The sequence below is a fragment of the Microcebus murinus genome, chromosome 17 (assembly GCF_040939455.1).
Source record: "Microcebus murinus isolate Inina chromosome 17, M.murinus_Inina_mat1.0, whole genome shotgun sequence".
NCBI classification, from domain to species: Eukaryota; Metazoa; Chordata; class Mammalia; order Primates; family Cheirogaleidae; genus Microcebus; species Microcebus murinus.
In genome coordinates this window covers 19,845,369-19,860,257 of record NC_134120.1, presented here as the reverse complement: position 1 = coordinate 19,860,257, position 14,889 = coordinate 19,845,369, and the positions used below count along the sequence as shown (strand labels likewise).

The following is a 14,889-nucleotide window of genomic DNA, read 5'->3' as shown; positions in this document are numbered from 1 at the left end:
ACAGATAAATTTCCATTAGAGTGTTCTCCTGTTGAAAAATCCAGATGGGAATCCAAACTTGTGATCTAAAAGTTGTTTGCTGAGTGTCAAATTAGAATAAAGGGGCAAGTTAAGTGATGATTTTCTATAAGAGACTATGATAATCTAATGCATCCATTTCCCCAAAGAGGATGGATGTGTGTGTGTGTGTGTGTGTGTGTGTGTGTGTGTGTGTGTGTAGTACACCAGATGCTTGAATCAAAGGTTTAATGTCCTCTATCCTCTGGCCAATGATAGACTCAAGAACATATTTGTACTTGTTGACTCTTCTTTGCTAGTTACCTGGCATACCTTCCACCACTATTAGTGACTTTTATCCAACCAAACAATTTCTTATACTTAAACTTTGTCTTAGTCCATTCTTGCTGCTATAACAAAATACCTTAGATTGGTAATTTATAAACAATAGAAATTTATTATTCACATTTCTGGAGGCTGGGAAGTCCAAGATCAAGGTGTCAATAGATTAGGTGAGGGCTTTTTCTCTGCTTCATAGATGGCACCTTCTAGCTGTGTCCTCCCATGGTGGAAGGGGCAAGCTCCTTCAGGCCTCTTTTATAAGTGCAGTCAGGAGTGCTGCACCCTTATAACCTAATTACTTCTCAAAGACCCCACATCTTAATATCACCATAACCAAGGTTAAGTTTCAACATGTGAATTTGGGAGGGACATCATCATTCAGACCATAGCCAGCTTCCTGAATGCTTTTTGACCAAAACTCTTTGTGCTTATTCCCAGCATGCTTTCTCCAGATTGCTCACAACTTCCTACTTTCTCTCTCCCTTGATTTAAGTAACATTGCTACATCCTGTAGGTATTTGAGTTTTAGACACTTGTTGCACCTAATGGTAGCCCCTGACACATGCAACAGGTAGTCTGGGGAGCTCCCCAGACTGTAATTTGACTTAAGCCTGGGCTATTACAAGCAAATCAGCAGAGGCATATGAAACCTTCAGCTTCCTAGTTAAAATTTTGCTAATGTCTTAAGCTTTAAGAAGGGGTATATTTTCCACTTAGATGTGCAAGTGAGGCCCCTAAGTGATAAAACTCCAATTCCACTGCACCCTTACAAAATAGGCTGCATCAACAAGAACATTTTAAAGCTTGAGTTTATAAACCTTGCATACAATGAAATTTCATACATCTCCCATTAGATTGACAGAATTATAGAGGTTTCCTGACTCTCCCTACACTTGCTAGATTCATTCTTCAAAGCATTGTAATAGAATAATGGCTTATTGTCAGGATACTCAAGCCAGCTGCAAATAAATTTAGACCTCACTAATCATTTACTTTGTCTTACAGCATGCCACTCTTTTAAAAATGCACTCTTGGAATTCAAATAAAGAAAAACAAAGCTATAGTTCATGTTTACTTCTGTAGTTGGAAGTCCTTAATTAAATTGTAGAAACTGAAGAGGCTTCCTAAATTATTTTCTGATGACAGGTAGAATCAAAGCTAATATGTGGTGATGTGGTAATATTTTTCTTTTATGATGCATTCAATTTCAGATTATAGTCCACATTCTTAATACAGAAAAATCTTCGATTTCTGAAAATGTGTTTTGTAGCTTATATTTGTATGAATGACAGCAACTATGAAAATTACCTTGAAATAATCCTGCTTTTCTCATTGGGGAAGATAAAATGCCTATTTCCTTTTGTTGATAGCTCTGTCTCCAATTTGCAAAATCAGTTTAGCAAATTTGATTAAAAGATCTATAAACTCCATACATTTTTTATTGACCTCAGCCTTTAAAAACAAAGTTAAACTTGGCAGATTTTAATACTTCGGCACAGAATTATTAATCAAAAATTAGATCACCATTATTAATTAATTTTTAATGTTCAGAATCTTAGTGCTCATAAAAACTTGACATATACTCTGTTGGAGTGTATGTCAGAGAAAAGGCCATATTTTACCCTCTGTTTCTGAAAAACTGTTGTATTATTTTTAGAATTCAATAACATTTTAACTACTCTAAATAATGTGTACATGAAGCTCTTTCTATTTCTATTTCTATGAAATGATCATTCGGAGAGTGCTAAACTATTAGAACACACTCAACTCTGTACTCACCGGACATCTTAAAAGAAAGATTCGGAAATAAAATTTTGCAGTCATTTCCTGGATGAAAAGAAAAGGAAAGGAAATGAGAGATTTTGTGGTTTTAAACTAGTCCAGTGATTACAAGACACTGTGCTCACCCATCATTCACCCATTATCTATCCCAAAAGATTTTAAGAGTCTCTATGACAAACCTCAAGTTCTAGAACTAACTTTGCCAGAGCTTGGTGCCATGTAACCGATCAAGTCATTGAAACTCTTTGGATTTCAGTTTTCATAGCATGGAAAGTGTTAAACTAGAGCAGCACTTCTTAACCTCAGCACCACTGATATTTGGGCTGGGTAATTCCTTGCTGTAGGTGCAGTCCTGCGTCTTGTAGGATGTTTAGCAGCATCTCTGGCCTTATATCCACTGCATGCCGGTAGTATCTCCCCTACCCTATGTTGTAATAACACAAAGTGTCTCTAAACATCACCAAAGTTCTTCCCCTTAAGGGACAAAATCTTTCCAGGTGAAAACTACTGAGCTAGATTATCATTCCCTAAAGGTTGTTTCAGGATACATGGGTCCCCTGAGAAGCTCCGATGAAAAGAAAAATGTGTCCCATTGTCAAATAAGCATGGGAAGACTGGTTTGGCCCCTCACTTCTCTCTGGCCAGGCCTTTCCCTTCTATTTTAACAGTAGAGGGCTCAGCCTGGAGAGAGCTTCTCTGCTTACTTACAACCTCTTAATTTTGGTGATCTCATCTACACCCTGGGCTTTGAATTCCATCCATGTGCCAACTCTCAAATCTATATCTCCAATGCAGAAAGATACAAGTTTTCTGGCTGCCGTGTTACCATTTATCATGAGATGTCCACCCTGAAATATCCAAGACTGACCTGCTCCTGCATCTCAGACATAAGGATTCTTGCTTAAGCCTGAAAACCCTGTCTTTCTTTCCTCTCCCATATACAACCCATGCTTTGCTCATTAACTGTCAAACTATTTTGTGTAGTTGTCTCCTTTGCTCAATTGTTTAATAATTGCCACCCCCTCAGTTCAAGCTATCATCATCTCTTACCTATAGAACTCCAATAGTTTCTCTGCTTCCACCACCAAGCTCTCTGCATACAGCAGCCAGAGTGGTCTTGTTAAGACAAATCAAGTCTGTCACTCCTTTGCTGAAAACCGTTAAAGGATCTGTGATTGCATTCAGGATAATTGAATGTTATCTACAACCCTCTGCATGACTGAGTCCTGTTTCTCTTTGCAGACTCATTGCGTGCCTTCCTCTCTTTTGCTAACAATGTTCCAGGCCCATATCCTGCTCTCGGTTCCCTTGTAAAAAAACAGGAACTAACTCTTAAAAATACTCCATGATTCAGCCTAAATGTTACTTCCATAATGAGTCCTTTCCCAAGCCCCTGCCAACAACCATATATCTTCATATTATATCTGTCTACACAAACCTTTCTACTTTCTTTTTTGGCATCAATTATAATTGTAATTTTATACAGACAAACGTGGTTTTATTATGGTTTGATTTATTGAGTTTTTTACAAATTGAAGCTTTGTGGCAATGCTGCATTGCCCAAGTCTATTGGTACCATTTTTCCAACAGCATGTGCTCACTTTGTGTCTCTTTGTCACATTTTGGTAATTTTTACAATCTTTCAAGCTTTTTAATTATTATAATATCTGCTATGTGATCTGTGATCAGTGATCTTTAATGTTACTATTGTAATCGTTTTGTTGTGCTACAAACTGCACTTATATAAGACATGGATCTTAATTGATGAATGTTGTATGTGTTCTGACTGCTCTACTTACTGGCCATTCCCTCATCTCTCTTCTTTTCCTTGGGCCTCCCTATTCCCTGAGACACAACAATCTTGAAATTGTGCTAGTTAAGAACTCTGCAATGGCCTGTAAGTATTCAAGTGAAAGAAAAGGTCACACATCTCACTTTAAATCAAAAGCCAGATTTAGCGCTAGTAAGGAAAACATGCCAAAAGCCAAAATAGGCTGAAAATTAGGCTTCTTGCACCAACCTGTTAGTCATATTGTAAATGCAAAGTAAAAGATCTTAAAGGAAATTAAAAGTGCTAGTTCAGTTGACACACAGATGATAAGAAAGTGAAACAGCCTCTTTGCTACTACAGAGAAAGTTTCAGTGGTCTGGATAAATCAAATCAACCACCACAAACCCTTAAGCCAAAACTTCATCCATAGCAAGGCCCTAACTCTCTTCAATTCTATGAAAGATGAGAGAGATGAAGAGGATATCATCTAGGACTGTCATAGCTAGAGAGGAGAAGTAATGTCTGGCTTTAAACCTTCAAAGGACAGGCTGACTTTCTTGTTAGGAGATAATACAACTGGTCACTCTAAGTTGAAGCCAATGTTCATTTACCATTTCAAATATCCTAGGGTCTATAAAGTTTATGCTAAGTCTACTCTGCCTGTGCTCTATAAATGGAACTACAAAGCCTGTACAATAGCACATCTGTTTCCAGGAAGGTCTACTAAAGATTTTAAGTCTACTGTTGAGACCTACTCCTCAGAAAACAAACAAACAAACAAACAAACAAACCAAAAAAAAAAAACCCCAAAAATCATTCCTTTCCATATATTACTGCTCATTAACAATAACTTAGTCACCCAAGAGTTCTGATGAATACATATAAGCAGATTAGTGTTGCTTTTATGCCTGCTAACACAACATACATTCTGAAGCCCATGGATCAAGGAGTAATTTCAACTTTCAAATCTTATTATTTAAGTACATGTTGTAAAGCTATAGGTGGCATAGAAAGCAATTCCTATGATGGAACTGTGCAAGGAATTTGAAAACCATCTGGAAATGATTCAATATTCTAGATGCCATTAAGAACATTTGTGATTCATGGAAGGAGGTCACCCATATCAACATTAACAGAAGTTTGGAAGAAGTTGATTCCAACTCTCATGGATGACTTTGAGGGGTTCAAGACTTCAGTGGAGGAAGTAACTGCAGATGTGATAGAAATAGTAAGAGAAATAGAATGAGAAGCGGAGCCTGGAAATGGACTGAATTGCTACATACTCATGATCAAATTTGAATGGGTGAAAAGTTACTTCATTTGGATGAACAAAGAAAATGATTTCTTGAGATGGAATCTACTCCAGGTGAAGATTCTGTGAACATTATTGAAATGACAAAAAGGGATTTATATTATTACATAAACTTAGTTGATGAAAGCAGAGGACTGAATTTAATTTTGAAAGAAGTTCTACTATGGATAAAATGCTTCAAACAGCATTACATGCTACAGAAAAATTTTTCATCAGAGGAAGAGTCAATCAAGGAGTCAATCAATGCAGCAAAACTTCATTATTGTCTTATTTTAAGAAATTGCCACAACTACCCCAACCTTCAGCAACCACTACCCTGATCAGCCAGAAGCCATCAATATGAAGTTAAGAGCCTCCACCAGCAAAAAAAATGATGACTCCCCAAATGCTTAAATGATGATTAGCATTTGTAGTATAGCCTAATGTCTGGTAAAGTGATGCCTCCAAATTTGTTCCTTTTGCTTAAGGTTGCTTTGGCTATTAGGGCTCTTTTTTGGTTCCAAACTAAGCATAGGATTATATTTTCTAGATCTTCAAAACATGATGTTGATATTTTATTGGGTATTTCATTGAATATTTAAATAACTATGAGTAGTATGGACATTTAACAATGTTGATTCTGCCAACCAATGAGCATGATATATTTTTCCATTTGTTTACATCATCTGCAATTTCCTTTCTCAATGATTTGTAATTCTCTTTGTAGAGATCTTTCACCTCCTTGGTTAAATATATTCCTAGTTATTTTATTTTCTTTGTAGGTATTTTGAAAGTTATTGAGATTTTGTTTGATTCTCAGCTTGACTTTTATTGGTGTAGAGGAATGCTACTGATTTGTGTACATTAATTTGGTAGCCTGAGACTTTGCTGAATTTGTTATTAATTCCAGGAGTCTCTTGGCAGAATCTTTTGGGTTTTTTAGATATAAGATCATATTGTCAGCAAAGAACGATAGTTTAACCTGTTCTTTCCCTATTTGGATACCATTTATAACTATCTCTTGCCTGATTGCTCTGGCTAGAATTTCCAGAACTCTGTTGACTAAAAGTGGTGACAGTGAGTAACTTTGTCTAGTTCCAGTTCTAAGTGGGAATGTTCTCAGTTCTCCCCATTCAGTATGATGTTGGCTGTGGGTTTGCTATATATGGCTTTTATATTTGGAGGTATGTTCCATCTATAACTATTTTATTTAGAGTTTTTAATCATAAAAGGGTGATAATTTTGTTGAATGCTTTTTCTGCCTCTATTGAGATGATCCTATAAACTTTGTTTTTGCTTCTGTTTACATGATGAACCACATTTATGGATTTACATATGTTGAACAATCCATGCATCCCTGGGATGAAGCCCACTTGGTCATAGTGGATTATTTTTTTGATGTGCTGCTGAATTCAGCTTGCTAGAATTTTATTGAGGATTTTTGCATCTACATTCATAAGGGATATTGGTCTACAGTTTTCTTTTATTGTTGTGTCTCTTCCTGGCTTTGGTATCAAGGCAACACTGGCTTCATAAAATGACTTGCAGAGGATTTCTTCCTTCTTGATGTTTTGAAATAATTTCTGCAGTATGGATACCACTTCTTCTTTGCAAGTCTGATGAAATGTGCCTGTGAAGCTGTCTGGTCTGGGACTTTTTTGTTGGAAGATTTTTTTATTGCTGCTTCAATTTCATTGCTCGTAATTGGTGTATTCAGGAGTTCAATTTCCACATGTAGATGATGGAAACAGGATCCATATCTCTCACCACTCAAAAAAATTAATTCAAGATGGATAATATAATTAAATATAAGACATGAAACCATAAGCATTCCAGAAGTAAATGTTGGAAACACTCTTCTAGATATCAGTTGAGGCAAAGAATTTATGAAGAAGATCCTAAGGGCAATCATGGCAACAACAAAAATAAATAAATAGGACTTGATCAAATTTAAAGCTTCTGCACAGTGAAGGAAACAATCAACAGAGCAAACAGACAACTTACAGAATGAGGAAAAAATATTTGCATGCTATACATCTGATAAAGGGCTAATAACCATAAACTCAAGCAAATCAGCAAGAAAAAAAAGTCACCCAGTCTTAGGGAGGTGGCGAGTATTTTGGAGGGGAAGGGCATAACTCTAACCCTTCTTAGGCAGAGGCAAAGATATACAATGTAACCAAAATGTCAAAAAAAAATCAAAACAAACTTTTTATCAGGTGGTGGGCAGGCGGTAGGGGGGAGGAGGAGAGGGGTGTATGTTTCCATAACGTGTGTGATGCATACCACCAGGGGATTGGACACATCGGGGGCGGGGGGGCAGGGGCAGTATTTGTAACCCTAACAATATTTGTACCTCCATAATATGATGAAATAAATTTAAAAAAAAGAAAAAAAGTTGACAACCCCATTAAAATTTGGACAAAAGACATGAACAGGAGCTTTTCAAAAGAAGATAGACTAATGGCCAATAAACATGAAAAAATGTTCAACATCACTAATCATCAGAGAAATGCAAATAAAAACCACAATGAGATATCACCTAATCCCAGTGAGAATGGCTTTTATCAAAATGTCCCAAGACATTAGATGCAGGTGTGGATGTGGAGAGAAAAGGACATTTATACACTGTTGGTGTGACTGCATAGTATGCAACCTCTATGGAAAATAGTATGGAGATTCCTCAAAGAACTAAAAGTAGACCTACCATTTGATCCAGCAATTCCACTATTGAGTATTTACTCAAAGGAAAACAAGTCATTTTATCAAAAAGACACTTATACTAAGATGTTTATTGCAGCAAAATTTGTAATCATGAAGATATGAAATCAACCCAAGTGCCCATCAATTCATAAGTGGATTAATAAAATGTGGTATGTGTACACTATGGAGTACTACTCAGCCATAAAAAATGAATTAATACCTTTTACAACAATCTGGATGGAGCTGGAGACCATTCTCCTAAGTGAAATATCACAAGAATGGAAAAACAAATACCACATGTACTCACTTTTGAATTGGAACTAACCAATCAGCACTTGTACACAGATGGAAGTAATACTCTACAGAAATCATGTAGGTGGGAGTGTGGAGGGAAGGGATAGGTGAAATCATACCTAATGGGTACAATATACAGTATCTGCGTGATGGGCACAGTTATAACTCTCACTCAAGCAGTACAAATGTAACTCATGTAACCAAAACATTTGTACACCTATAATACTTTGAAATAAAATAATAATAATAATAAAATGAAAGCTAGACTGAGAAACAAAAACAAAGAAACAAAAAGTTTATATTGATGGGTTAATAAAAATATTGTGATCAGAGGCTCACAGGAACCTAATCCTGTATTTCCTCTAGAAGCAATAGTTTAGTCTTTACTAATTCAGTGTTTATGACAACTCTATAAAAAACAACTCCTGAAAATAACAAAAATTGACTGCATCCGAAGACACCATTGTACAAGACTTTATTAATTGCCTGTTTAATATCAGATATTCTTTGATTCAAAATTGGGAAATTAAAGAAAGACCTTGAATACCAAATTTTAAACTGATGGGAATTTTTATGAGGAAGTCATAAGGGCTGGAATCAAATATTTATAATGGAAGTCCTTACAAACCCTAAGTCTCCCAGGCAAATGACATCAATCTAATCTCACTTGTGCTGAGCAGAATCCAGAGTCATTATTTTTTTACTTGAAACATGATGTGTTTCTGGGTGGAAAGAAAGAAATAAGGGTAGAAATTTAAATAATTTTAGCTTACCACATTTTTGAAAATTTTCACAAGGTGTACTGCTATGTATGACTCAAATTTGTCAGAAATGGTGAACTGTTAAGTTTAAGTTGTGCTAATAAAAATGTATAAGATCCCTAACTATCACTCTTGTAAGTTCTCACATAAAAGCTTAATTTATTCCAATAAATTAATTTATTAAACATAGAAAGGGCATATTAAGACACTACTGTAAAATAACTTTTTAAATAATAAGTAAAACTATGACACAGAAAGTTTTGACCTTTCACTGCTGGCTTCATTCTTTTATGGTAAATCTAAAAATTACTTCAAGGAAATCTTATTTCTTTCATTTATAATCATAATTTTTTTAACAGAAAGTGCTATTTAAAAATGCTCCTTTCTCTGAAATTCAAGTTATATCAGAAGTGCTTGTTTTTCCAATAATAATATATCCGCAATAATTTATGTTTTGGTGACTCTCTTTTTTTTATAAAAAAGCAATGATTCTTAGGTAACTTGTCAAAAGATATTTTGATTTTGAGACAAGTCCTGAGCTATTATATTAATTTGTGAGAAAAGGTTGGTTTATCTTTCACACTGAGTATTATTCCTAAAAGCTTTGTAGTTTGAAAATCTACTCTGGAAGGATCCTAAATGCTATGATAGATTATTAATTGAGGCAACATTTTATTTAATGCTTCAGTTGTATAATGTTATTATAAGCACTTATAGATGGCATTGAAATGGTTGCTGGGTATGTATTTTCTCTAAGTCTTACAGTAACTGTAGACAATAAATATTACTATTCTCATTTTACTGATGAAGGCACTAAGGTTCATAAGGCCTAAATATGTTGCTGAAGAGTTATTGAAAACTAATATAGGTTGTAAAAGAAAAATAATTAAATGTAAGTCTACGAAAACATTCAAACTCGTTACTTTTTTCTACTTTCTAAATTGATGTATGAATAAAATCATAAGCTAATATTTACTTTTTAAAACATAACTTGCAATGACAAACATGGCATAGAACAGAGTATTTCTAATTGATTGATCACTGACTGAGGGTTGAAGTAACCAATATAGAGAATCATTAGCCATTCTTATTTAGGTAAGCAACTTATCACAAATGTCTTATTATTCTGTTATTTTCTGCCCAGATATTTTCTATCATGAGGTACCAATGCAACACAGGAGAACATTTGTATTAGAACTTCATGACACTCATTTGAACCCACTGGCTGCTTTTAAGTTGGATTTGTTCACCTTTGACAGGTTGAAAACTTAAATGCACTTTATTGATAGCATCTTACAAGGAATGGAAGTAAATTATAAATGATTGGTGTCAAAGAGTTTGTCTTTTGCAGAATCAAATAAACAGTATTTCTTCATAACCCACAGCCTCTCTAGCCCTTGTCACTTTAGAATTCTTATATTAATAGTACAAATTATATCTTTCTTCCACTTCCATCTTTCCACTCAATACAATAGCTGAATTTTTTAAGTTAAGATATAGCTCATATACCAGAAATTCATCCTTTGAAAGTATACAATTCAGTGGTTTTTGTATATTTATAAGGTTGTGCCACCATCACCACTATCTAATTCCGGAACATTTTCATCACTCAGAGGGAAACCCTACACCCATTAGCAGTTCTTCCCCATTCAGCCTCCTCCCTATCACCTGGCAAACACTAATCTACTTTCTGTCTCCATATATTTTCCTACTCTGGATATTTCATATAAATGAAACCATATAATACGCTTCCCTTTGTGTCTGGCTTCTTTCACTTAGCATGTTTCCATGGTTCGTCCACATTATAGCATGTATGAGTACTGCATTTCTTTTTATGGCTGGATAATAATCCATTATATGGATATATCATACTTTATTTATTTGTCAATACATACACATTTAGGTTGTTTCCATATTTGACTATTCTGAATAATGGTGCTATGAACGTTCCTGTACAAGTTCTTTGTGCATACAAAGGTATTTGTTTATCTCGTGTAGACAGTTTATGTCTTTCCTTTCATTTTTCATTGCTTTCCCCCCTTCACCCAGCTTCAGAAATGCCCAGAACAACAGGAACTCTTTAAAACCCTGAGCAAGCTTGACAAACACCCACTGGTACAGCTTCCTAAACCTGAACTACATTTGCCCATGTTTTCCCAGAGCCACCCATTGGACAGATGCATCCCCCACATGGCAGCGTCACCCCTCAGAAGAACAGCAACCTGCTTGTGATCATTGTAGTCACCGTTGGTGTCATCACAGTGCTGGTGGTGGCGATCGTGGCTGTGATTTGCACCCGACGCTCTTCAGCCCAGCAGAGAAAGTAGGTAACAGCTGGAGAGAAAAGAAGTCACTATTTTGGGGGGTTATGTTTTTGACAGCTCTCTTTCTGTGTTCTTTCATAACTCATCACATTTCCTTATCTCCTGACCCTGGTAAAACCTTACCTTTTGTCTATTTCAGGCCTACAATTAAGCAAGTGAGGGCTAAACTTGCAGATTTAATAACAAACAAAGCCACTTGGGACCCACTTGCATCTCTGTTTGCTTTTACTTTACCAGACTACTTCTCAGTTTCAAGTGAGGGCAGCTGTTCCTTAGGTAACACTTGGAGAATGGTCTTTACCACACCCTTGCTTATGACCCTTTCTGCAATCACATACAAAAGGTTGGAAATGTGTGTTCCTCTATAAATATTTATTTAGCACTTTTGACAAGGAGACCTGTAGGCAGTTAATCAATACTTGTTGAATGGAAGCCTAAATATAGGATACCAAACTCAATGCAGTTACAATCCTACGGAGTGTTTAGTTTGGAGGCAGTAGTTAAAGAAGATGTTACAGAAAGCTCAAACACTTGTCCTTGAGGATGCATCAGAAAAATAAGAACAAGCGATTTGAGGAGAAAGAAAGAGAAGTTTATTACTTTGCTGGCAAAGGAGGAGGTCAGAGACTCCTGTCTGAAATCCCATTGTCCTAATAATAAACAGAAATGCAGAGCTTTTAAAGGATGGGTTCTCAGCTTCAGGCAATTACTGGCCAACTACAGCTGGTGATTCTGATCGTCCCGTCCCCACTGAAGACAATCTTATGACCTCTGCCCAGGACCTCTGTTTAGCAGGTCTGGGCTGAGCCATCTCCTTTAGCACAAATAATGAAAGACTTACCCTATCCCTCCCAACCACTGGCCTGAGAAGGGATGCAGGTTTTAGTTCTCAAAAAGGAGTGGAGGATGTTTTAAAGAGACAGAAAATCTTTTTGCTATTGTTTTTCAGTCCATTCCCTATTATATACTACTCACTCTCAATATTACACTTCCATATCTATGGCAAGAGGGGCGACTACTCTGTTATAAAGAGGAAGTCCAGAGATTCAAAATGGTTCAAATAATCTGCCTAAGATTAATTGTCAGAGGTTAAAAGTTCAAATATTTTCATACGATGCAGCTTTAGATGCTAGCACATGCAGACAATGTTAGAAAGTACAAAGTTTAGAATGAAAAGGTGGTTTTAATCTAGCTTATCTCTTTACAGTAACATCCCATAACCAACATATTAACCTTGTGTCAGCCGTTTCTGGGAGTTAGCAATAATCTCCTGGCCATTCTCTGCCTCTTTGACTCTCTAGCCCTTTTCAAATCCAGTCTCATGTGTCTCTTTCAGCTACACTCTCTCACTAGGTTCACTGTCATAGGCTCTTCTTGTGAGTTTTTGTTTTTGTTGTTTTGGCCTTAGACATAGTGCTATCTCTGAAAGCCTGAGGCATGGGCCCATAGGTGGCTGGTTTGACAGCTATATACTGTACACATGGCTGGACAAAGATTATATAGCAAATAATTTCTCCACTTCCTTTGCTAATAGCTTAGACTTTCTATTTTAAAAAATCCTATAACTCTAGTTGTTGATCTCTAGAGTATTTTCCAGCACTCTAAAGTGAGATGTTTAGAAACAGCATAGGAGAAGAGGTCCATACTGAAGAAAGTGATATAGGGGTATAGACACAGCCTTTGTGTTAAATTTGTTTCTACAGGAGGGCAGATTTTATATTCAGCGGCATTTTTGAAGTTGGACTATTTGGAAGCTGATAAGAGCTGCTGTGCTGGCCTCAGGTTTCCAGTAAGAATCCTGATGGAATGAGCTTAACTGGGCCAGCCTCATGTGTAAGCACTGTGGGAAGTCGTAATGGCCCACAGAACTTCCAGAGGGCTAGACGCATAAATAAAGCTTTGGGTGAAAAGTAACTTGAGTAAGGCATTACTTGGTGCAGCATTCTCAAGAAAGGGGTTGTGCAAACATGGAATGGTAGAACATCAAGACAGCGGGTCTCTGAAGCAGGGCTTAGGATTTACATAAACAGAGGTGAAAGAGGCACCAAAATCACACTTCACTTAATTGTCTTTAAAACATTGGTGCAATCACTAAATTGAACTTAATTTAACTAAGCCAGCTATTGAGGGTTAGTTTTTCGATTTTTGTTATTTTTTTTGTCCCCATTCTCGTTACCGTGAGAAGAGTATTTGAGGGTTATATTGATCTGATTAACTGGATTCCTGGATATATGTTGTTTCTCCTCAGAGACAACACAAGTCTTCTCAAAGCCTAAAAGGGATTTGACAGCATGTTGAGAAACTCTCAAATCATCTTAAATCTTCTACCCTAAGCAATTTGGTAAAAGCTTAAGCCTTTCATTTAGAAAGAGTAGGACCCTGGGTATGACTAGTTTTTAAAATTAGGGAATGAATTAAAGAATAAATGATTCCTTGAATGACTGAAAACCAAAAGAAAATAAATTTATAGCTGTTTTCTTTGTTTTTTCTTCACCCCACCCTCAAAATCTTTTAATATTTATTTGGTTTTCCACACTTTGTTTCATACAACAGACTACCTGGCATTTATTTTGGTCTCTTTGTTTACATATATTAGGAGAGAAAGAGAAAAAGAAATTTTCTCCTTCAAGTTATTTCTGAGTTTTAATTTTGTTTGTCTTGAAGACCCTGAGCCCCCAAATCACCACCATTGAGCACTTTAGAACAAATTGAGTAATGCAGGTGAAAGCAAAATCAATTCCAATCTGAAACAGAAATAAAATCCTTTACAGGACTCTCAGAAAAATGGGAGTTTAATGTAATTAATAAGATGAAGTAGGAAACACATTCATGGACTTCTTGAATATCTCTGCCTGAAAGTACAGGAGAATGTAAATTTTTCTTGGTGTTTTGTTGGGGAAGTTGAATTATATCCAAGTGGATTAAAACATTTTTATGAACTATCAGTAATACCTTATTGAAGTTAGTGTCTATGTATTTTTTCCATTGGTTTATAGTGTTTTACAATTTATGTGCATGTGTGTATGTATTTAATAATGAGATAGGCTATCTGATTCACTGCCTAGTGGGTAAGATTTCATTTTTATGATGTAAACTAGCTAAAAAAAGTTAGAACCCAAGTTCTAATTCTGGTTCTACTACTTCTTTTATTAAACTAATTATATCCCCTAAGGGAAGACCCTTAATCTTTGGAGGGCAGTTTCTTCAAATATAATGAGGAAATGGGACTAAATACTTTCTATCATCCCCTCTATCTTTAAAATATAGAAATTCCTCCATGGAATACTACTAAATTATGGATTCATATGGTAGCATTAGGTTTAAATTAATAGGAAATAAAAAATAATTTTCCATTTCTTTCTAATTATTTAATTTAAAATTTTTATGAGATTATAGTAGAATATTATAATATGGAAAAATTATATTATATTAAAATTATAAAATATTATAATAAAAATTATGAAAACTTCAAGTTGATGAAATTTTTTTCTGTATTTTTTAATAGGCAGTAAAATTTTCCTGGCCAACAAACTGATCACATGTTACAAGTTAAAATTTATTTGTAGATATCAAAGGTAAAATATTTGACATGGAGCATATTCTGGAAATCCAGTCCACAAGGTT

General features: G+C 35.6%; 1 protein-coding gene across 1 annotated transcript in view; it reads left to right on the top strand.

Annotated features, from left to right (window-relative positions):
* The window catches only part of DCC (DCC netrin 1 receptor), a 1,043,477-nt gene that overhangs the window by 969,228 nt on the left and 59,360 nt on the right, over positions 1-14,889 (top strand). Inside the window, exon 23 of the mRNA XM_075993861.1 lies at positions 11,102-11,264. Coding sequence (XP_075849976.1) covers positions 11,102-11,264 — 163 coding nt within the window. The remainder of the gene's footprint in view (positions 1-11,101; positions 11,265-14,889) is intronic.